At 35.8% G+C, this 26,037-nt stretch overlaps 1 protein-coding gene across 1 annotated transcript; it reads right to left on the reverse strand.

Annotated features, from left to right (window-relative positions):
- On the reverse strand, positions 1-25,876 carry DPY19L3 (dpy-19 like C-mannosyltransferase 3). Its single transcript, XM_010226209.2, has 18 exons — positions 25,756-25,876; positions 25,364-25,497; positions 18,288-18,378; positions 17,320-17,441; positions 16,975-17,120; positions 15,176-15,299; positions 14,285-14,419; positions 12,858-12,989; positions 11,693-11,794; positions 10,813-10,886; positions 10,419-10,577; positions 9,645-9,770; positions 9,190-9,301; positions 8,600-8,656; positions 5,781-5,863; positions 1,893-2,025; positions 991-1,149; positions 1-389 (listed from the first exon to the last, which is right to left on the reverse strand). Exons 1-18 carry the CDS (start codon positions 25,874-25,876, stop codon positions 228-230), a joined length of 2,172 nt encoding a protein of 723 aa, XP_010224511.2. The 3' UTR covers positions 1-227.
- Positions 25,877-26,037: the final 161 nt, after the last annotated feature.

Raw genomic sequence — 26,037 nt, forward strand, 5'->3', positions numbered from 1 at the left:
TATTCAGAGGTCAACCTTGATAATCAAAATGGTCCCTGCTAACATTTATTATGAATCTATGAAAATTTTGGCAATATCAGGAATGTACTATCAAAAGGAGGCAGTCCTTAAAAAAGTTATTACACAAGAAATCATTAATGTAAAATGTATTACAATGTTTGTAAACTTCATCTTCTAATGTGGGCTCTAGCACTGAAATACTGAACTTGAAGCCATTGCTGGAAATGCTATTTATGCTTAGCAAGTCTGTAAACGTGGAATGTTTTGTTCTGAAACACTCTAGTGAAGTGTACAGTATAAGAAGGCAGATTTCTTTTAATTTCCTCACAGAAGCGAGGATACAACGAAGGTTTCAGATCAGGTTCATTCTCTCCCAAACCATCCATGATCTGTAATTGAAGTGAACAGATTTGTGAAATATATTTAGCCAATTTACTGTTAAAAGCAATAACAATGAACCGAAAAGCAACCCTGGAAATACATTCAGAGGGTTAGACTGCTCAGATATGCTAACAGTGACCATGTGAAACAAGGAAAAAGTGTTAAATTCAGTATCATGGTCACAAATGGCTGGTGTGTCAGTGGCACTCCCTGCTCTCAGTTACGTTGTCTTCCATGGCTCCTTGTTAAATCTAGAAATGCTCGAAAACCCCCTCGACACAACCGCATAGCACAACTGTCTGCTCTCCTGAGGGAGCTGACGCTCCAAGATGATTCCCTCTCTAGAGGGGAACGCTACATGTGCATGGATAACCTGATGCTCAGCAGGGAGTGATGACATGTTTTCTCCAGGTTTAAGTGCTCCTTGTTCATTACCAAACACCATTAGAAGCAAGCAGGGCTCCTCCTGGCTGTTGTGAGCATGTTTAAGGGCTCCATTAAATTGACTTCCCACTGTCATAATGAGGTGGAAAAAGCCCAGCTTCAAACTGTAATTACAATTCTTCCCCCAAAATACATTATTTTCTAAAACTTTTACAAAATACTTACATGACCATTAGCTATATCAAGCAGGTCACGTAACCGACAGCCTCTACTGTGTCTTCTCTCGTAACATATGCTGTCTTCTAGGATCACATAGTCTGTGCCAAACGATTGCAGTATCCTGTAAACATCTTCAGGAGATCTCTTTGCATAGATCTGATAAATCTGAAAAGGAAGGAATTAACTTATAAGAAAGTGAGTAATTATTGCTATGCATTCCTTTGTTTGCTTCTTCAATTATTCCTTTACCTGAACCAGAGAAAGAAATGACAGCTATAATCCACATGACTTAAGTATTTCCAAAACACATACATATATCTGATATATTCGGTAACAATCTAGAATATCTACATTAAAGCTATGATGCAAAATAGCATTCCAGTTGACTACAAACTCAAAAGGTAGTGAATTGTGCTTCTGTATGCAGAAAGCCTTTGATAGGCAGCCTCCAAAAGCTTTACAGTTATCTAACTTATTGGAAATGATAGCTTAAAACTCTCCAGCTCTGTATAGAGGCAACTTCTACATTGAATGTAATATGCTAGTTTGGGAGCTAAAGGCCAGTACTGGGCAAATCAAAGAAATGTTCCATATAGGCCAAAGAACCTGGCTGACCTACTGTTTTGGCCAACAGCACCCAAACTTGTTCATCCAGAACTAGCTTTAGTATCGAGGCATGGTTAGTTATTCAGACACATACCAGCCACTGGAAGTCAGTTAGCAGATATCCAAAGTGCTATTGAGTTTCACAGATGAAATTAAATTCTGGGGCTGTATCCAAAAGTAACCTAGAGCAATAGGTCAAGTGTGAGATGTGATGAGTAATGTGTCACAGAGATGGCAGGTGTTTTGTGGAGTGGAGCCTGTGGCCAGGATGAGTATTAGCTGAAAAAATCAAACATTCTTACCTGTTTTGTTCTCTCTCTCAGATTCTTATCTTCATAATGGGGATGATTAGTTAAGACCCGTCCAGTGCACAGTTTGACTCCTGCTAGTAGCTGCATGCTCCCAGCAAACACTGCTGTGCTTGGAGTGTTTGACCTAAACAAACGTTCACAAGTCTGAGAAGTCTCTCAGGGCATTTTGGCTTCAATTCTTACAGGTCAGAAGGAGGGAAAAAAGACTGAAGAAAATTTTTTGCTTGTGAAATTTGCAAATGTTTGCACCTTTCCTATTCGTCCCCTCTTTCAATATGAAGCCTTAAATTCCAGAATTCTTTACTAAACATACTCTTACAAGGCACACATTTGTGAAGTGAACAAACTACAGTAAAAAATACATACTCATTAGACTATCATAGTCTACAATAGTTGTGACTTAGACATGCCAGGATGCATTTAGAAGCCTTTGAAACCTCAGCTAAAAATTGTAAAGACGTTGAGAAACCAAACATTAAATTTTACTATTGCCTTCAGCAAGAAAATGCTTAGAAATGATTAATATTAATTACAAGCCCTTTCTAAACATTTTAGTACTAGTATATTAATCTAATCTAGAGGGGACAGAGATAGTCTTTTTAATACACTAGTTTTACTGAAATACTAGTGTTTTTTTTCAGCAGTTCACAAAATCAGTTTCTTTTTAAATTCTGAAAATGTAACTTCTAATGTTTCTTTTTTACTTAAACCATTCAAAGCCATCAGTGTCATGTAATAAGGGTTTCATCAAAAGAAATCAATTAGGCTTGGCACATAGTGTCCGCATTGTCCTAGTGTCCACTGGGTGGTCCCCGAGCAGCATGTGGCTGTCATCACTGCTATCAGATGCCTCCTTTTCCCTTTTGCCTTCCTGGTAATGCCAAGAAACCCAACTTGTCCCTGGGCTGCATCTCTGGGGATGGACACCTGACCTGAAGTCACGTCTGCAGCTCCCTATTTGCAGCTCAAAGAAGTTGAGCTGGTAGCAGTTACCAAGTTGTTACCTTCAGGAAGAGCCACAAGAGGGAGATCTGACAATTAACAGATTTTAAGAACTGCGATTTCTGTATTTCAAGCAAGAATCTTTCTCTAAAGCCCTACCTGAGAATGGCACTAACTGCTGTGGGCTGTATCCAAGGCAGCTAATGTGCTTCAAACCACTGAATGACACTTCTCTATTATAGCCAAGCGAAGCATTTTTTACAAATGTCTGAACAAATGATGTATAAAATAAAAGGATAATTTGTTTTTATAGCTTTTTGCCAAGCTCTGCACCACACTGCCCAACCTGCAAACAATTTATTCTGTATGAAATGTCACTGAATAATGACAAGGACTTGCAGGTCAAACTGATTTACATTATATAATTTAAATGTCATTCTGAGCAGACCTGATGGCATTTTGAACAAATCATCTCATTTATTTTTGAAGCTCTGAGCTTTCAACAAGTTCACCACAGCTGAACTAATGGGAAAACTATGCCCTGCAATGTAATGTGTGAAGCTTTTTAATATACACTTAAAAACAGAGAAGTATGTAAATACTGAAGAATAACTCATTAAAAAGGAAATGTTTTCCAGGAATTATAGGTCTATGCTTCATTTGCATAAAAAGTGGTGGTAGTTCTGTATTTTATGTTGCTTAAAGCACTGCTGTGAGTTTCTTATAAGGAAGTTCTACTGGAATGGCAAACCCTGTAATCACAGGTTACAGCACTAGAAATAGAATGGCTGCTTCTACTGAACTCCTTGAAGTTGAAATCTGTAGCCAGTTTTGAAAGCTGACAAATCTCAGAATATTCCTTTACTCACATCTGGATGTGACAGGAATCTGATTTGGCTGTAGTCTGAGATTTGTTAGAAGCTTTTTCTGTGCTCCTAGTAACTGAAATGGCCCTCCAGTGTGGGACCAGAGCTGTGAACTACCCTGGATCAGTGGTAGAGCTAGAATACGTTAAAAGTAAGGCGTTAGGCAGGGGAGGGGGAAAAAAGACAAGAGCTAAATAAGATCATTATAACAAAAACTGTGCTCCAGGTAGTCCAAAACTTTATGGTAATGATAAAAACCTGGTAAAACTTCTAGAAATGCTATGGTAGTTTTAGTAAGTAGAACTTATATTGGACAGAGGAATAGCTGACTATTTTTCAGTATATTTGAACAAACGAACACACATTTAGATCTAAGCAGAAAGAAGGGTTGTATTGGTATGGAGAGACTGCAATACAGATGAGTTATGCTTATTTCTGGGTTACATATGGCAAATAGCACTCAGTATGTAGAGCTGCAAATAATTAGTTCCTGACACCAATGGGCATAATGCAAACATGACAGATCGTTAACGACAGCAGAACTATCAAGTGTTAATACAGTAAAATATTTTTCTTACACATCAAAATTTAAGAAAATGAGTCCCACCTTGAGGAACATATCATAAATTTCTGTTGACTGCTATTTAATGCATAGATAATTAGTTTTTCTTTACACGAATAATACTTCTAAACACAATAAATCCTAAAGAGAAATTTTCACTCTGTAATTCTGTCATGACTTAAAATGAAAAGAGGACATGCATCAGTTGAGCATTCTCAGCACTACGAATATGAGAAAAATTATTCTCATTGGATCCAGTCAAATCCAGTTCATGGCTGGGAATAACTCCACATTCATATTTTATGTATAAATCTATATATAACTCCATATATTGTCCACAGGAGACCTGAACTATCAGACATTTACCATCTCTTAATAAAACAGAAGGGCTAAATGGAACTGGCTGGTAAACATTAGTCATGAGAACATGTCAATATGGCTACAGAAATCCTAAATGATAGAAAAAACATGGCCTGCTTTCAAAATAAGTCAGTGAAAGTTTGCCATATATTTTGCTTGTAAATTATTCCTTCTGGCTGATGGACTAAAGAAATGCAACATTACTGATCATAAAAACATTGCTGAGGGTGGAATGGGCTTTTACTGCTAGTTGACTGTTTTCCCTTAAGCTCACTGGATGCAAAAAATGCTACACACTGCTCCAAGGAAATATCTCAAGCAGTGCAGGACCAAATGTAGGACATTCAGATATCCTTTCAGGGTATTTTCCCCAAGAAGGAAATGCTTTCCAAGTATTTTGCACACAGGAATATCTCTAGTCACAACTTGACCTTAGTGTTCAGTGGTGACCTTGTTTCACAGAACATGCCCTTTATGTTCACAGTCCTCTGGGGAGTGCCCTATGTGGCCCTTTTCTCAGTATCTTCTACATGCAGTGTCCAAATGATTTCCATGCAAAATACTGTCCCATGCTCTGTGAGAGAGGCTTTGTGAAAAAGCATAACTGATGAGGTTGGACTGAATTTTTAATTCATATTCCTGACACAAACTTTGCTCATATGCTGTGCCTTGGAAAGCTCAAGCTGGATTACAAATACTTTTCTCGCCCTGCAATTCTTTATATCTAAGACTTTAAAAACTATGAAGTTGGAGAGGGCCATCTGACTAAGGAAGTGAGGAGGCAAATCCATTTAAATGTTAAGTTTTATTGATGCAAAGAGCTAGGCACAATTGTATCTAAGAAATGTGATGCCTCTGGACTGCCCATCCTTTCCCCAGGGAACTATGTGTACTTATGGGAGCAAGTGGAGTAAACTGGTTTCAGATGCATACAGCCTGCAATGTACTGAGCAGAGCAGGCTCTGAGCTTTTACACCTAACTGCTGTCCCCAGCCCTTAACATGCCAACCTCTAGCTAGCCCATTCCTCTTTAACTATTCCCATGGGTCACTAGAGTTTACTGACCTGTGACAAATAGAAGAGAGCACTATAACTAAGAACATTAGACCTATATAAATAGCATTTAAATAGAGAGAAAAATCCTCTTACTTAATCCAGTTCATCAGCTCCACAGTGTCTGGGTCATAGAATTCTCTCAGCTCTGAGAGTTCATCCATTATTCCTGGCCAGAACTAAAACAAAAACAAACACACTGAAGGCAGAATGAACGAGGAAAGCTCTGCACGTTGGAGGGGATGTCTGTGTTTCTTCTCAGCTGGTGACCTGAGCTCAGCCTGGCTTATGCTAAGATGCAAGTCGTAAGCACATCTACTCTCCTTAGGAAGGATGTGTGACTGCCATTATAATACATATAGGCAATTTTGGAGCTTGGGAACTGCAGCTCCTGCCAGATGACCAAAAAGGAAGAGAATAAGCTGCTGAGAGCCTGAGAACAGCTCCTCTCAGACACGCATCTCGCTGCAGGGCCCCAGGATTTTTTTAGCTGGTAATTGGCATATACCTTAAACCTGATGGGAAATTACAAGTTGCTACTGAATATTGCTCCTGTCTGTTACATATACATTACAACAAGTTGTTTCAGTTCCCTGCCTGGAGAATAAAAAATAACTTGAAACATTTAAATTTATAGAGTGATCTTTAAGAGGAGAAACAAGAGAAACAAGCAACATGAAACAGTTCAAGATACAACAGTCAAGCCAGAAAATAACTATGATGGCACGAGAAAAGGTAGTAGAAATTACAGAGTAGTTAAATTTTAAAAACAACCTTTATAGAAGAAGCAGCAAAAGAGAGATGTAGAAAATGTCCCACTATTAGATGTGTTGTGGATGCTAGTAACGCATTCCAAAAGGTTGAGTTGAAAGATGACCACAAAGGCAAAAGACAAATCCCAAACAAACAAAACCCCCGCACCCCTGCACAGTAACATCCAATAGGCTGTTGGGAAACAGATAATTCAAAATTCACCAAAGACAAAGAACATCAAAATCAAGAATGGATGAATCGGACTGTGACACTACTGCAGCTTTTGAATGAACAGAAACAACTGCCTTTCACTAGAGGACAGCTTTGGCAGGGGGGATTTCTAAATTACATTTACCATGGTAATCCTGAGGTGCCATGTTTTCAGGTAACACTGATTTTAGTCAAATCTAGAGAAAACTGAGAAACCAAGATCCAAATACAATAGAGAAACAGTGACAAAATAAACACTGATTAATGCAAACTAAAGCATATGAACTAATGCAACAATGTAGAGTTGTAAATCACATATGTCAAATCATGAAGAGTAGAATCATGATACATATGCAAGGGAGAACAAAAACAGATGATGTATATCAGACTCCTTAAAGGGGGATATGACAAATTACACAGAATAATGAATGGCATGTAAAAGAGCTTTCAAAATTGTAATGTGCTAGTCTCTGGGGGCAGAGGCTTCAGGACTTCAGGAAAAGAAGGCTGTTGGCAGATGTCTTAAAATTACTAACAGGGATTTCTGTCATGACTGGAAAAATTTTAAGGCCTGGGCATTTTCTTTTGTTGTTTATTCTACATACTGTTGAATTTACAAACTTTAGGTTAAAAAAATACAAGTAAAAAGTACATGAAGAACTTGCGTACAGCCAAAAATACGACTGACTCAGATAATTAGCATGAGCTGAGCTATATGCTGCCCAAACTATATACATGTGACTGGAACAAAAGTACTTGGCTACCATGAAGATAAGCTATCCATTCATGTAATTCCTCAAACTGCCTTTTTACTAGCAAAGAAATTTCAAAATTATTTGGCAGAAGAATGGAGTTGTTGCAGAAACTGATTTTAAGTGCCTAAATTTTTTTGAACAAATTTAGGAATGTCGGATTCATTTAAATACCATCTGATGGACATTATTCTGCTGAGTAGCTAAATGCAGCGGACATTGATGCTACCGAAATCTCATGTAAGGAGTATGAAGTGCAGTGTAAAGAATACTTAGTATTGCACATACATGTGTATGGATATGTGTTGCAATCTGTAACATAGGTAAAATATGTGTGGAAACACTCCAGAACTTTCACTTTACATGAGAGAGATTTTTGTACTGTTTTAATGAAGAAAATATATGTAAAGAGCAATAGGGTTATCTTGCAGGTCTCAAATGCTGTACGTGTAACCAGAGAGCTAGCTAGCCTGTGGCTGCATCTCTGAGTAAATTGTTTTTCAAGTGACGTATTTGGGATTGTAACAACCACATGCCCCAAAAGAGGCTTTCGTTAGCTTATTCTGGATTAGGATAGAACTCCTATTTTGAGGAATGGCACTGAAGCCTATTTCCTATCACAAATATAACCCTAACAGGTAATAAAATACAAGTTCACTTTAATATTAATTCAAAAAATCTAGCCATGCTGGCCAGTTAAAATCCGTGTGCCAAATATGCAAGATATTCATGCAATCTGAACATCCACTGTGCATGAACACATGAAGCTTTATCTGGAAAACAGATAAGTCAGTCTCTGATATTAAAATCCATTTGAGTTGTCAGCTTGGGTATGAAGGTCTTGGAAGGAGAATACATAAACCTAGTCTCACTGAAGCAATCTGTACTTTATCTGAACTTAGTAATTAATAGTTCAAACGAGAACAGACATCTTACCTTTACAGCATGTCAATCACACCTGGTAACTCATGCAACTAAAAAAAAAAACACTCCAGAAACAAGTACTGGGATCACATGAGCTTAAGTGACCCTCTAGGTACAATTTTGTATGCATAAATGCATATGCAATTTGGGCAGGTTATCATAATTCTTGAAATGCAGCTATAAATCTTGTATTTAATTGTACATAAGGCAATATCCCTTTAGCAGAAAAAGCAAAACTAAGAAATGCTAGAATACTGTCAGAAAAAAAAATCTTACCTTATATGAAATGTACAGTAACACAACTACTGGTAGAGAGTATCTAATCACAGATATCTAAGAGAAATCACAAAAAAATACATTGGTTAGTTCTGGTGGTAAATTTATTTGCATAAACTTATCAGGCATGAATACATTAAAAATAAGTTTGTCACAGAGTGGAATTTTAAGACCCTATTCTACTCCTGTTTTAAATAAAACCCCATTTAGAAAAAGTAACATAATCTATAGAAAAAATGAACCTACCACAAACTGTTTATATCTGCATTATGAAATGAAAAACTACTGTATCATTCAGTATAAGAGTGTAAATTTCTCTCCAGGCTGCTGCTTTCTTAATATAGCGACTAATATGTTTTAGTAAAATCTTAGCTATTTTTCATAGCTACATCTGTATTGCCATCTAGTGTATTCAAATGGAATTGTTTAATATAAAAACATCACTAAATACTTACTAGTTTATACAAATACATTTTAAAAATATCTAGTCTAAAACATTATTCATTTGATACAAGGCTTGTTTTCTTGAGTCCTGACTGTTTGAGCTTTGGAGCAAAGAGATTTCATAAAATGCAGTAAGTAGTGCTAACCCTTCGTGATGTGTAGAGACGAACACATTTCAGGATAAGTCCCCATACTTCTGTACTGCACAGACCAAATGATGCAAATACACACATGTGGGATGTCCAGAGGTATTTCATTCTGGAAGAATACAGACAAGTTCTTGCTGATTATCCCAAGTTCTTCTAAACTGTGCTGATGAGATCAGTTATGTTAGGAAAAATTTTGAATGCAACTTTCTTGGACTTTGAAAGAATTGAGTAAAAGATCAACTTTGCCTTTTCCCATGAACTCCTGAGCACACCTCTGCTCCCAACACTTTGGGTTTGGATTTTTTGAAGTATCTCAGTGTAGAAGTACACTAGGAATAGCTAGAGAGAAGGAAGGTTCATGGCCACAGCAGATTATGGTAAGGATACTTTATACTCTTATTAAATTACTCACTTGTTTGCAAAAACTTTCAGTAAAATGATTAAAAAAATACCTCATTGTGCTTAATGCTAAACATCCAAAAAGGACTGTGTGAATCAAGTTGTAAGCAGTTTCAGGCTTTAGTGCTATTGTGCAGTCTTCCTTTCTTTCCAGGGATTTTTCAACTTTAGTTGAACCACTGATTAAATACAAAAAATAAAAAGTGTTATATTATGGCATATACTTCTCAAAGTAGTTATATGCATCTTAAAAAGTATTCTGTCCTTCTGATGCTAGAGAGAAATACTGCTGCTCTCAGGCTACAATCACTTATTCACCCAGTATTCTACGATATCATTAAGATAGCACTAACCTGAGACAGTATCACTCAAGAGTGGTTTTCTGGAAGTGCAATGGGTGTAAATGAGTTACTTTAAAAACAGACAAAAACGCTTACAGAAAGCCATGCTTGAACACCTTGGTTTATTGCTTAGAGCACCTAATCTCACAAGGTTTATTAGAGGGCTGTTGATGCAAGTGAAGAAATTAACTGTGTTTTGTGGGCTGTGCTGGTGTATCTCTGGATTTTACAAAGGACATGGAATGGAGGTTAACTTAAAAGAAATGCTGAAAGGATTGGGCACGCGGAGTTGGGCATGGCTTATCCTAGCTCACCTCTGAGCAGCTTGGGGATATCTCCCAAGGAGATTTTGATGTGAAGTGCATAGCACATGGGAAATAGGATGGAAAAGTAACTTAAAAAAAAAATAGACAGAGTAAGCAAAAGAGTTTGGATAAATCTAGACAATAAAGTGATAAAAATCTGAAATTTTAAAACATACTGTACCTGAGGTTCTGAAAGGCAACAATTGCAGCTGTTACTGTCATAAGGAAGAGAACAAAAATGTAGACGTAAAAAAGTAAAGTATCCGAAAGTCTTGAAAAAGTATTTAATGGTAGTAAACCAAAAGCTTCTTCACAAAGATACAGGTTAGCATCAAAATCTCTAAAGAAAAAAGAACAATCCTTGTCACCGTGTATCTCATAACTTCATGCCAAAAAGGACCAAAGTTACTTTTCTTCCCAAGCAATAATGAAGCTGCAGATGTGATTATCAGGAGAAAAACATCTGACATCAACACAAGATTTGTTTGATTTATGATCAACCTCTTAAAGGAGTAATACTTAAGCGCAGACTTAAGTCATACAAAAAATTAAAATTGCAGCCTAATATATCATACCTTGTAGCCCCAAATCCAAATTTTGCTTTCAGGAATTTGAATATATGTTCATCTGACTCAAGATTTAGAATTTTCTAAGAAAGAAAAAAAAATAATTTTTAGCTATGAAAAAGAAAACTTTACATAGTAAACTCTTTTTTAAAATCATTTTTAATGAAATTGAGAATCAACACAGGCTTACTGAAACATGGAGCTTTGCAACAAAAAGTACATCATAAGCATTCAGTTTGCAATCATGGTCCTGTGGGCAAGTTATTTGCCTTTTTTTTTTTTTTTTTTTTAAGAAAGCAAAATATTTAAGTAGACTGATCACATTGGTTTTAAATACATCTGGGTTCAAAACTTATTACATCTTTACAGTGATACCTCAATGCATACTTGTTTTTAGCCTGCTATATGTGCAATTTTTTGTAGAGACTGAAACTCTAAAGCAGAAGAAATGTTACTGTTGCTAATGTCACATGCAGATCGCTTTGCACAAGACGCAAATAAAACGAGGGGATATTCTACATCATTTTTATAACAAGTACTCATTTTCAGGAAGATTCATTGAAAAAGTAAATAGAACCAGATGAAAAAAATTGCAAACGCTCAGCAGTATTAAAATGTAGGACAGATCTATACTTCTATAAAACTGCAGATGAACTTCTATGCATATATATTTGATTACGTGGTGTTAATTTATGATAATATTCTTGAATATATGCTTTAAAAAAAGATTAACAAAGCCATCTTCAATTTCTAAAGCATATTCTTTCAAGTGGAGTGGAAACTCACTGCAGATTTTTGTTCAAAGACATTATTTTAGATGACCTTTTAACAAATAGCTTTTAACATAAGTAATTTGTGTATTTTTTTAACAATGAAATGATTTGCTTACCTTGATGAGTTTATTGACTAGAAGGGTCAAGCATGAAACGAACAGCACATGGAGAAGAAGTTTCCCAAGCCTGCTAAGCAAGCCTCCCTTTTTTAGATTTTTCTAGAAATATTAGCATTTATATATTAGCATTTTAACATATTTAACATACTTAGGATTGTACATATTTGGAACAAAGATGACAAAAGAGACTATATGAAATTACTTTTTGGTCTAATCAGGATCAAATTTCTGTTAGACTAATGTAAGCAAAAAAAAAAAAAAAAAGTAAAAAATAATTATTCTCAAAAACTGAAAGAACATAAAGTCATAAACCCTGTCCAGCTTTACTCATCCAGATGAGTCTTATGAGCAGCCAAATGGTATCTTTCAGAGATGGCTCCATTATGCTCACAGAACTGTTGAAACCCAGTGAGACAACAGTGGTTGTGATACAGGAATCCCCCAATTTCAACACCTTTTTGTGTCTTTCCATCTATCTCTGATAATCTCCCACCTAACTACGGCAAGGGCATGTTCTGATTCTAGGTGTCAAGTGATACTGTTTTGAGCAATTTTCCAGTTCAGAGCTCCAGAATTGTCTTTTGTTTGCAGACAATTTGGGATGTGTGCAGCCCCTGTCCAGCTATAAAAAACAGTCCTGATTTTTGAGGAAGATACAGAAAAACTGAGAGAGCTGCAGCACAAATGGCTCTGTATATTTACATATTCTGGTTGGAAGCTGTAAACAAAGACCAGTATCAGAAAAAGAGAACAGTAAATGAAGGAAGAAATCCTGACCTTTGAGGGATACAATACATTTCAGTAAAATGAATTTAACAACTGCCTCCTTCACACAGAGTGCTTTGTTGGAGGCTGTAAGACCAAGACAAGCCCTGCTGCAACAAAGACCTTTGTTCTTTTTATAAGCAGCAAACTGCAGCTTACACAATCATAAATGTTAATAATGATCACTGAATTATGGAGTGTGATGTACTCAGTTATGCTGCAGTTAGTGTAATTTAATTCATTATTGTTTGAGCATGCAATGTTTTTATTTCTTTACAGTAACTCCTTTAATTAGTATTAGTAATTTAAGATTATCAGGCAAGGGGAGAGATTTTTGAAAATTACTTTCCTCTCCCTCGCTGTTTCCTTACTGTTTCAAAAATGTTTCAGTACATACCTGAATTGTCCTTGCTATCAAGACAGAAGCATTAAAACTGATAAGTAATGATCCAAGAATCATGGAATTAAAGAACTGCAGGACACAGACTAGCAGTAATCCAGAAACTTGAATGATATAGAGCCATGTAACCTGTAAAAATAACGATATTTCATGCCTACAAAACTTTACGGTCTTAGCTATTTTTCCTCAAATATTTTAAAACATATTTCAAGTGTATATTTACAAAAACACACTGTCTTGCACTAAATCATCAGGTTCATAGCCATTACCATATCCTTTGTCTGTTTATGTCCAGAGCTGTTAGTTTAGTGTTTTAGATATTTGCTATGGAAACTCTGGCAGTTTTAAGTGATACTTTTTTGAAAATTAATAGAGAGCAGTAGTGTTGTGGTAAGACAGTTTTAGAACAATTTAAGATGAAATGGGTAATGGGCCAAACGTCAAGATTTGTCACCTTAACTGCTAACTTCAGCTTATGTTTTTACATGTAATGAGGAGTTTAGAAACTACTAAATAAGCTGCACATTTTGAAATGCAACTACCACACTTTCAGTTAAACACAATCACTAACATGAGTCAGCTTCAAATTTACAATGAAATGAGCTACTCTTCATTCTGCTGTAACTTTCCATAAAGTTAAAGCAAGAACCTTTTTCACATAGTGTAGCATTTAAATGGGCTGAGATAATTTCAAAAGAATTTCATTGGCACTGAATTTGAAGACTATGTTTTCATCTACAACATATTGCTATTTCTTGGGATTGACAGTAAAGGCTTGCTTATCCTCCTAGTAACACTTGTTTTACTTTTTGGCTCATTCAGAACAGCCATGAACATGAGTGGTAATGTTGCTATTTTATGGTGAATTTCAATGTAGAAAAGATGCTACTTTTCTTGAGCCATCTGGTCTATTCTATTTCTTCTTTTAGGGTACAGTGCCTATGCAAGGATGCAAGATAGGACAAAAGTTACACATTGCTATGGAATTGCCTAAGAAAAACATTTTTTGCACCGTCAATTCTTTCTGGCAAATCTAGAGTTGATGCTCAAGGTGGTGGTTCAAGCGAATTATCAGATCTAGTATTACAATGGTGGTTAAAAGAGATTCTTTAGTAGTGTCAAAACAGTTGGGTCTAAATATCTTGCTATTTGATTTCAATAGCATATAAAAATTGGAATAAAATTAGACAATGAAGTGAATTAGAGTGAAATATAATCAGCTGAAAAAACAGAAAGGGTATACCTTGTGTTTATTCATTTCTACACTTACAGTAAATATAGTGTGATTACTTAAAAGCATATCAGAGAAGCACAGAATATTTTCTGCTTTTGACATACATATCACTGAAGAATGTAATACTTCTAAAATTGTTAGTTCTACGACTAAAAAGTAAAAGTTCAGTCATTTCTAACCATGGTCTTACCTTTGCTGTGGGAAGCATGTCCAAGCAGTCCAGTATGAATAATACCAATGCCTGGATCAGCATCATAAACTGATTAAATTGCCAGGTCAGGCTAAAGAAGAAGGTTGCTATGAATACAGCCAGAAGTGTCCATCTCTGGGAGAGGGAGGAAAGAACTTTTATTTAACTTCAGTTCCTCCCAATAAAGAAACTCCTTTTTAGAAAGGTAATCTGGCTTTATTTCTGAATACATTAAAAAAAATCTAATGAAAGTAGCTGCTTTTAAGATATATATATATATATATAGAGAGAGAGAGAGAGAGAGAATTCCACATTCTTGTATTTATAACTGTTTTACTGTTTTAATACCACCTGTAAGAAAATGGTGAGTCCTCAGCTCGATAGATTAACATGCAGTATTTATGTTATAAATATTAGTTCACCTGCACAAATCGAGGAGTAATGACTTAGAACTGTTATTCAGAGAAACTGTATTATGAGTCTGCTTTTATTCCTGCGGATGATGAGAACTATTAATACAAAAGAAATCAAAAGATTTAACGCTCGAGCTTTACAAGCTTTTTTCCTACCCACTCTTTGTTAGCCTGTTATGTTTTCTCAAATACACAGCACTGCCTTCTTGTACTCTTTAGAGATTTCCATTAAAGTTAAAAGTATCCCTTTAATTTTCTTTCAAAACTGGGCATATGTATTTCCTCATATTTCAACTATATCTAAATTAATAGAAGGTTTGCCTGATTAATGTTTTCATTTTTACAAGTGATATCTATCTCTATCCGCTGCTATAAATTTTGTCCTTAATTTTATAGACCATTATCTGGCACTTCATGTTTCAACCACAGACCTGATGTTTCTGGTACTAGTTTTACTGTCACACTTAGAAATACTCACTTCGTGAGCAGGCTGTAAATGAGTTCTGAGCAGGTATGTGATGGCTGCTATTTGAACTGCAAAGAACGGCAGTGCCCAGTTCTCTCTTAAAGGAATGGTGAATTCTACTCTTGTCGTATCTACTCTGTTCAAAAGAAACAGTTTAATCAATATAAAGCAATCCAATCTGGTGATAGAGAGGTGGCATGAAAGGCATGTTTTTATATTATATATTATTATATATATATATAGTATTTTAGCTATCATTGTCTTATCCTAGCAGTAAATTTGCAGGCTCTGCAGTCTATTCCCTTCAACATGTCTGACTGAAAAAACATCTACATGAAAGTTCTGCATATCCTCCATTCTTTACCTCAAGTCTTGTACTTCAATTTACTGTTAAAAGTTGCATGCTATGGATTAAACCTTGCTCACAAAGCAGAGCTTCGGTGATTTAAAAACAAAATCCAAAACAAAAACACCCCAAAATCCAGCATGTGGAGTTTTCAGGTAACCAGTCATCTTACTCCATTTTTGTTTGTGTAAAGCACATATAATAATAAACAGTTATCATTTTCTTCCCTCTGATCCCAGTGCATTGGATATGAGTACCAGGAAACCGATCAGAAATTTTTGATCATTTTTGGAATGTTCTAACATGAAAAATCTGACAGAAGTTCCTCAGAGGGCAGTCATCTACAAAATGTTAATTAAAAGTAATAAAAAATATCCTTTTTTCTTTTGTAGAGAAAATATTTGCTAAAAATGAAAATAAGCAGTACATCTGGGACATTTTTAGCTACAGGAAGAAAAAATATTTCTACAATGGAGCTACTCCATGGCCTCAGGTATATTTCATTTGGACAGAAAGTCTTTGTCCAAATCAATTCCATGTATTTCTTCTATTTTGGAAAAAAGGTAGCAAGCTTCCATTGTCTATGAATTGCTAGAAAGCTGGACTAAACAAACCTCTTCCAAATCTTTTATGAGTGGAAAAGATGACCTCATGAAATGAGGAGTGACTGCTTTGCATGTATTTTTAAACTACTTCCATCTTAGGAGAAAGAACACTAGCTTCACCACTACATACCTATAATCATGTATTTTTCAAGCTCGCAGATTAACTTCTTTTGATTTGCTGATTAACATATCAAATAGTTTTGATAGAACTGACACTGTACTTTCACTTCCTTGGTTAAGTTACAAATAACAGCCTATGTTACCAGGCTTAGCCTCATTCCAGCTGCTTTGTGCCGGCCTAAAGCCAGTTCCTTAGTGTCTCTCTCTGAACTGAGATATCTTCAAGTGATGAAGCAGCAGAGCAGTTCAATCGCCAACTTTTTTTTTCTGACTCTTAGTGCAGAAGATGTCTACAGGAATAATGGAATGGAGAAGCTGAACTTCTGGTGATCATAGGTTGCTGAAACAATCTCTGGTGGTTGGGTGTGGGGTGGTGAGGAGAGGCATGAAGGGCCTGTAAGAGGGTGTCTGTAACATCTAAGAGCTCCTAGGCTGGAAAAGATGGGATACATCATCTGAGGATCTAGACAAGTCCAAAAGATATTTCCAGACAGTGATTTGACTTTGTACTCAAACACCTTGAAAATTTAAAATCCAAGCCTGCAATTTCAGCTCATTTCTAATTTTATTATCTAACTTGCTGTTATATAAACATCATACTGTTTTCTGACTAATTTGGAGAAATGCCTTGTAGGTTCTTTTTTTTTTCCTCCTCTGATTAATCATGCATTTGAAGATTTAATGCCTTACCTTTGACATAAGTTAAAATTTAAAAAGATTGAATGTTAAATCTGACTTACCTGTTTGTAATATACCAGAAAGCTGCCAACAACCCTGAAAGCCATGTTCCACTAAGAAGCCAGCTTGTTACATATAGAGCAATGACATAAACTGCCTGAAGTCCAAACAAAGTGTAGATATAAAAATAAACAGGCTCTAAGTATTGCTGTAAAACAGAAGGATATTAATGTTGACATAAAACACTTGGGAAAAAGAAAAGTTTTTCATATGAATTAGCTTTGCCTTTACAAATTAAAGGGTATCAGGAATACTTCTAATTAGAATATAACTGAAAAGGGGAGCTATGATTCACTGGGGAATCTTCATAATGCACTTACAGTCTGAAGCCATAAATAAATGCCTACCTGAATTGGAAGAATCCTATACAGAATGCTGAGAAACACCTCCTGGTAAACATTCATTCTTTCAAGTATGTTAATTGTCCTCACAGATTCAGTTTTATTGTCATATACTAAACCATGTAAACCTTAATGATAAAGAGAAATTGAAACAGGAGAAAGTCATTTTTCCCCCTCCACCTTCCATTGAACAGTGAAAAATTTTTCAAATGTATTTTAGAATCTTTCACCTCAAACTTTGGCAATGGTAAGGATTCAAATCACACTACCATGACCTCAGAAGGTCATATTTCCTTGCTTACAATGTGCTAATTCAAATATTGTGTTTTTAATAACGTAGGAAATGTTTATTATACTTATATTTCTACTACATTTATGGTAGATTCTGGATCTTGATCAATGGACTGTCAACATCTTTAATGATACAAAGAACCCATCTTGTCACTATTTTGAATGTAGGTCAGGTCACTATTTTGAACTACGCCAAGTGTGTAGTATAACCAAAGTTACTAGGGAGCTTGCTTAGGTAGCTAGAAAACAAGAAAACACCACAAACATGATTTGCTTGGAAGCAGCTTGTTGTGTCACTGACTTAACAGGCACAAAGCAAAAATTGTCCCTTTCTATAAATGGTTTATAATATATGTAAAGAAAAATTACCAAAAACATGTACAAAAAAAGAGTATTGCATATAATCTACTGAATGGCTGAAACTCAGCAGATACGGACGCTCTTCCTCCAAGTGATTGTACAATTTGAAAGTGAAGGTGTGGCACAGAAACCAGTGTATCACTGTGATTTTGCTGTGTCCATAATTTGGTGGCTCTTTAGAATAAGGACGGATCTGTCTCTAGAACAATGGTTACACCATCTTTCAGACTTATGCCCTTCCTTGTCCTCCACTGTATTTGGAAAAATACTCAAGACAGGCAGCTGGCATTGCAAAGTAAAACTTACTTTACAGATTACAATACCTTGCTGGATGGATGCAGCCTGGACCATCTGTTTGTAGTAGGAATAATATAGTCCACATTCTGTTCTGAATGAAATTTCTCTCTCTACTTCCTGCAAGTTCAACAAAAATTTCACTTTGTTAGTATTTCACTAATATGTGAGTTTGCCTTTCTTGCTCCGTTAAGTCACTTTGCCAGATATGGTACTTCTGCATTATGAAGTTTATTTTAAATTCCAGTATAAATCAAAACTGGAACCTTGGAAATTCTGACTCTTCTAAGGAATTCACCTGTAAAGTGGCTTGATTATTTGCGTTCATGTGTTCTACGCAACTCATCCAAACAATGGTAAAAATACACGGACAAATTAGAGTGAGGCAAATGGCTGAGGTATTAATACCTCTGTTAACTGTGGGAATACATCTGACTTGTGATTCTGATGTGTAATTATGAAATATTTTGGGTTTTTACTTTTTTTGGTCATATCAGATGTTTAGATAGGCGCAATGGCCAACAGCTGGATTTTAAAATTACAAGCACTTAAATTTTTCTTCCAGATGTATCCACCCAGTAGTCTTCCATGTCTTTACCACCTTAAGACTTGATTAATGCTGTGTGCTATATTTGGGACTACATCACTGTAAAATTCTGAGACTTTATCTGGCTGGGTATGCAGCTGCCCACTTGTTAGATGTTGTTGCTTGCAGGAAGACAGCTATTATGTTATGATTGTTAACCATAACAGGTTAATGGAAAATTGATTCTTTTTTATGCATATATTTTTCTTAATCTAGAAATGTTTAAATTATTTAAGTACATTTCAAACTCTGCCTCCCCCTTTGCCTGATATTGCAGCAGGTGAGGGCTATTGAGACATAAAAACTCTTAATGTCCTCGAGAAAACTGCTTTCAGTACAGGATCTCTGCTTTCCAATTCACTTGTTTTCAGTAGCTCATTAGATAAGAAGAATTAATGAAATTTAACAAATTGAGACTTGGATAACCACACTTACACAAACTTAGACTGCATAAACAGCCAATTTGAAAAGAAATAATACAGCATCTTATCCAAAATTATTTTATTATTAGAGAGTTTTTTTAAAGTTTCAGTTTATATAAAAACACCCCAGCAAACATATTTGCTAAGCAGTAAATTAGAAAAGGTTTAATCTCTATTGGAAAATCTAGCAAGATTCCCATATGTGGTGTAAAGAAGTAAGACATTAAGAAATCTAAATGAGATTTCTAAAGATAATCTTATTAATTCATCCTTCTTTGCAAAAGAACATGACTGAACTAGTGGAATTATACTGTTTTCCCAGATTTTTATGAATGCTGTTCTGCATAATGCAGCCTTGCCTAAAATCCAAAGACTTTCATTTTTTTATACAGTCTCATTGATTATCTCATCTCTTACATTGGAACGGAATCAATGCTATTTCAGAGCTAACATAAAGCTAGACAAAAAATCCTGCCCCTCCTTCCTCTACTGCCCACCACAGAATCTTATCTGAAGACATGTGTTTTATTGAAGTCAATTGTTGACAAAGCAAACCAATATAAGCTCTGGTGTGAGGAAAATCAACAGATAAAAATGCATCCGATTAAAAGTAAGTCCACAATTAAACTCTCCAGCTGCTTTACAGTCCAAAGCATTTTAATACCAGCAGAAGAAACTGACATTGGCACCAAGTACTAAAAGCCTCATACTTAGCAGAATGAGAATGCTAGATGGTGAACGAGCTCTAGTTTCAAATTCATCACTACTGAAAAGTTTTCTAATAATACCAGAAAGCGGCTGCTATCAAACAGAAGAAATGTTAACATTTGGAATTTATTAAGGGGGAGAGAGTAATCTCAGAGGGGGATCTAATTAGCAAAAATGCATTCAAACATGATTAATTTGTTATCCTGGCACCAGCTGTATTCAACCAAATGCTATACTTTACGAGACAAACACTAGTGAGTTTTACATCTGTTTCATGCTAAGATAACATCTGCTTTATTCACTCACAATACTTTTCCAGTTCTATAGCAATTTATACTTTTCCTAGTGTTCCATGACAATAAAAACATGTAGAGTTATGGGTAGGCATTATAAGAGCACATGTTGATCTTACTGTGTATTCAATTTGTGAGTATTTAACAAAGAAGCTACCAGTGGTCCAAGGACAAGGCGAGGGAAAGGGAAAGAGGGGAGGAGAGAGAATAACCTCTGGGATACAGAGTTGTGTCTGATTTCAATTTATGGAACTATATTCCAATAATATTAAGTATTCGAAATAACATACAAAGTTGACATTCCCTCTTTCTCTCAAAGGCAAAGCAATATTTTAAAACTTAAGTTTCTTCAAACTTCTTAACTAAGTCTTTCAAAACATTATGGAAGCAGACAAAGTCTGAGTCGAGAATTTCTACAGATAAAGAGCATAATCAAAGCTCTCATTCCATTGAGTATTCTCACTGAGGCTTCTCCTTTTGAAAAAGCTAAAGCACAACTTGTATCACTCAGATTTTTTTTTTTAGTATTATTTTAGCTGTTCATTTTAATCCAGATCAGAAAGATTTTCCAAATAATATAGAGGAGGGAATGCACCAAAGCCAGCTGCTATCAATGCAACAGGCTGCCAATCATGCCCTCTGCAAACGTACTGAATCCACAGCCATGGTCTCCTTGGCTGGTTAACCTCATGGCCATCTGTTAGAATGGCATGGTTCCTCCTCAGATCATGATCAGACTTATGTTTTGATGCATACAAGAAGAGATTAAAACATTTTTTTTCTTCAAACCTGTTTGACTGGTAGGTGACTGTAACCTCCTATGACTTCCACTGCAATTTTTTTGCAAATGCAATTTTTATGTGATCTGCTATTCTGCACTCTGACTTCTCTTGCAGTTCTTCGAGGAACATTTGGAATCAGGAGAATACTGAGCATGTACCACCTCTTCCACAGCATAGATGCTATGGAGACCTGCTTCAGAGACCTGTTTTTTTCAATTTTGTGATAAGGAAATGATCTTACTATCCTTCTCCAATTTTTGTGGTAAATGTATAATACTAGGCATATTTACTTGCAAATAAGAACAATATTTGCACATGCCAAAGTTGCTGACATAACTACCTTACTGAAAGCAGTATTCAAAATAATATTTAGTGTGACAGTCACAGCATCAAATTCTTCTGGTTGTGTATATCATTGCTGGAGGACACCTGAAACCGAACTAGCTTTCCAGTGACTTTAATGAACTCACAGAAAAGCCCTCGCTACAAGTGTATTCACAAGTTGTGACTATAGTTACCTTAAAGTTAAGAATCATACATTCAGACAATTAATTCTTTTTGCTTTCAGATTTTAGGGCTGAATACATGTTTCATTGAAGTGACAAGTTTCATAAAATATAGAGATTCTGACGGCTATATAACAATGGAGCTTTCTAAATCTGCTTGTTTGAAATACTTCTGAATAAGCTGTCTCTAATTTACCCCTTGTAACCTACGTTATGAGAGATAAAACTAAAGGAAAACTACTGCAAAGAAGTTAAGCATCATGTATATATGACTTTTTTAGCCAAGTTTGAACTTATTTTCACAGGATGACTGGCCTTTTAAAGGACTAAGCAGCTCTTACTCTCTAGTCGCAAAGCAGCAGCTGTAGAAGGGTAGTTTTCTCCCACAATTACTCTAGAACAGGAAAGGTTAACTGGGCGGAAGCTCCTGCACGGAGCATTCCAGAAGGTGGTAAAGGAGCGGCACCTCTACACGGTGTTGGGAACAAGTCTATTTGCATCTATTTTGGGGAATGCAGAGAAACATTATTAATTGATGAGTGATGATGAATAAGCAAGTAGAGAGACAAATGCTGATAGTTTTATAAACAAGGACAACTGCAATTGTTAGAAGGCAACTAAGACTGAATACAGCTAAAACTTTCCCCTACACTTTTTATCTTATTTTACTGCATATTTTTATATATGCTTGGTGCTCCCTTAATATCTGTACTATCTGTGAATACACCTTTGTCTTTAGAATCTTTCATTACATTAAAGATAATTTGTTAGAAAACCACTATATGTATGCTGATCAATTGTAGCTCATTGGATGGCAGGAAAAAAATGTTCACAGAGATAAGATGTCACAATACAATTCTTATAGAGTTCAGTAATATAAACCCCCCAAACCTGCACTATTAACGGCCACTTTGGAGTAGCTGAAATTACTAATCTGAAATGTACAGAAATATGACTAATGTAGATTTTACTAGAATTTACTCTCCTCTAATTCACAGCAATGGTGATTCATTACTGTTTCACAGGTATAGGGATTAATGCAACACTCAATGTGTGTTAGTGTTGCTTCTGTTACCTCTACGCTTAATAAATTAAAACAAAATAACCTCTGCATTTTATTAACCAAGGCACACAATAATTGTGTGTCAAGGATTAGATTACAGTTCCCTTCTGGGAAGTGGTGTTGGGCTCTGCAAGGAAATAAATCTTATTACTTCTTGATTTTTAACAGATTAAGTTAAAATATGCAGAAAAATATGTATTGGCCAAACAACAAAATGTTGAAGAAAAAAACCCAGAAAATTTCCATTTATTTTCAAGATAATTCAGTGTTCCAAAATTGTTACACAGGAGATTTTACTGTTGTCTTCTGTTAGTATATAGTATGTATTGCAAATAGACTAGGCAATTTAGAATTGCTGAAAAACATATGCATATCTACAGATCCTAGTCCACTGATGCATTTAGGCACACAGACATCCATACACTGTTTTACAGATCTTAGGATGAGCTCTCCCATCTCAGTTTAACAGCAAATTTCACAAGCTCTTCATCTGTCATCCCTTCTCTTCCCATAACCCTCATAAAACAGTACTTGGTTTATCTCATCCACATATATTGTAATGTGTTTCTTCTCTGTTTAGTTAAGAGAAATCATATCAAAATACAATCTAGACTTGTTAACTTGCTACTCTCACTTCTGGCCATTAAATGCTATGATGAAGATACTGGCAAGGTAATGAGTTTGGGCCATACTTTAATCAACACTAAAACTTTTGAAAACCTTGTTAACTAAGCAAAAGCAGAGTCAGTTTTTGAATTCACAGGCAATTGCAGTAAATGCTTTAAGAAACTTGAGTCATTCCCAAACTACTTTTTTATTTGCAAATAAACTGTAGGGGATACAGTCTGTCTGTTCTTAAACTACATTAAATAATTTGAGAACAAACTTTTATGAGTGCTTTCAAATCTTCCTTGTAAAGTATGTGTTTACGAGTAACCACTTCTTATAAACCTAGACAAATTCAAAAATAAACTGCATATGTCTGACCATGCAAGAGTTCTGTAAGTTGAGAGAGTGCACATGCAAAACACCCGAATAGGATACGCACACTGGACATATAGTTCTGAATGCAGGAGGATGTACAAATTCTGGTCACTTTTGGCTCTGCCTTAGAATTGGTTAATTTATCTTTAAAAATATGCTAACTCTAACTGAAGTTTCTCCTGTTGTTATCATTTTAAAATTAATACTGCAGTCACATTGATTTTCCAGCACAGTAAGCACCTCTTATGTCACATTATAGCCTTTTTCACTGAGAGTGTCTTCATTTCTTTCTTCTTTACACTGTTTGTAGATGAACTTAATAATTTTGAGACTTTTATGCTTCCATCACATTGGCTGAAATTGTGCAACAGGTTCCAATATTACTGAATTACACCAATTACTCCAATTACACCAATTTTTAGGATGAAATGACAAATACAGAGCAAGCAGAAACCAGTTTAGAAGTGTCTGAATATATATATTTTTGATTCTCCATTTTGGAGAAGACAAAACGGGCAATATGAAACGGGCAATAGAGTATACTTGCAATAAACAAAATATTTTTCAAACAAAATGGGAATTTCAAATGTTCTAGGCAACTACAGACCTATTTATATTGGTGCACTCTCTGTGACTGTATGAAGTGAACAAGAGAATATACTCTGTTATGTTCAGATGTAAACTTCTGGCCATATACACTGGTATTTCAAAAAATAAAATTCTTGTGGAATTAGTCAATACAGGCTTTAGAAAGGAGAAGGCAAATCTGAGGGGCACCTTCAGTATATATCTATACTGAATATCCATACTTTCCCATATATTCAAAGAAAGATGAGCCTGGCTACAGAAATTATTATATGTGTAATATAGTATTAATTGTTTCACTAAGTGCCAACTATTTTTATTATCACTGTGCAAATGTTTCTGGGGTATGAAAACACGTAGTGGAAGAAAGAAGCAGACTACAATATAAGCATTCCAATTAAACATACATAACTTTAGGATAATGTAATGCATGTAGACCTGCCACAGAGTGAATTTAGGCTTCTTCAAAAGGAAAATGACTCACCTATTTCTTTTCCCTGGTTAAATTTACATGTATGTACAATTGCATTATTCTTCCATGCAATGATTCTGGAAAAAAATCTAGTCAGTCCTGGATCCTGTGAATTAAAGTTCTCCTACATTACGGATGTAGGTGCCTAAAAAGTATTAAAGTGCCTAAAAAATGTTTGGAGGTTTGCAGATTTCGGGTAGTATTATATAAAATTAGTATTGAATACTGAGAGATTGTGCTTAAACTGCATTAGAAGATCGCATTATAAATACAATTACAGAACTGTATGTCAGGAATTTCCATATATTCTAATCTGCCTTTTTTTTTTTTTTTGCTTGTTCTATGACTGCTTTGGATACAAGAAAGAACAACATAAATAGACTCTTGCAACCCCAGGCGATGACCAATGAGTGGAAGAATTTGAGTAGCTATTTCTCAGGCAGAAGAATAATGGCAGAGTTGTATGGCAATGGGTGTAGGACACAGTTGGGGAAAAGTCATTTATGGAAATGACTGAGCATGTGAAAAGTGGTAGTGCAGCAAAGAACAGCTCCTGATTTCAGAAACCAAGAAAGAAAAATGAAGAATATTCTATGTTTTTGAACAAGTAACAAGAGGCAGAGAGGTAAATCAATGAAATTTAAACTAATACTCGTATCAATATTCTATGAAAGCACTGATGAAACTATGGAAATAACTGTTACCTTAATATTGGAAAACCAGAGGTCATTTTCATGCAGTGTAGCTATATAAACAGAAGTAAGAAGTCCAAGACAGACTGCAACAATCCCACCAACTGTTAATGAAAGTATGTTCCACAGCTTTCCACCTGTATGATCTTCAAAGGAAAAAAAATGTTACTGTGTTACTAAATTGATTTTTTTTTTACTTATTTAAATTCTTGGATTATAAAATAGACATCATCATGCAACAGCCTAGTGTTTCATTCTGCTCGCTGTCTCGTCTGGTTGGTAATATACAGCACTTGGTAAAATGCAGTACCACGGTATGACCATGTATTTGGTACAGGCCAGGATGGACACCAAAACCAAAGGCAAGTAAAACCCCACAATGTGACAACCCTTTCGTTACGCACCCGCCTGGATTTCTCCACGAGGCTTCGCGTCCTTCTCCGGTGCGAGCTGCTCGTCAGCGGCGTCTGCGAGCCTGACCCCCTTCCTCTGCCTGGGGGCTGCCATGGTGTCGGTCACCGCCATCCGTCACCCTTCCCTCGCCTCCTGAGGGGACACATACAGGGCACGCGTCCATCTCATACTGCATGAAACTGCTGAAAACAGCCGCGCTTTAGCGCGATTAAAGACTTCATACTTTACAACTATAATTTAGCTGAAGATCATCTCAGTCAAACACAAGATTA

The sequence above is a fragment of the Tinamus guttatus genome, unplaced genomic scaffold (genome assembly GCF_059628265.1).
Source record: "Tinamus guttatus ecotype Peru unplaced genomic scaffold, ASM5962826v1 Tinamus_guttatus_pri_ptg000674l, whole genome shotgun sequence".
Taxonomy (NCBI): Eukaryota; Metazoa; Chordata; class Aves; order Tinamiformes; family Tinamidae; genus Tinamus; species Tinamus guttatus.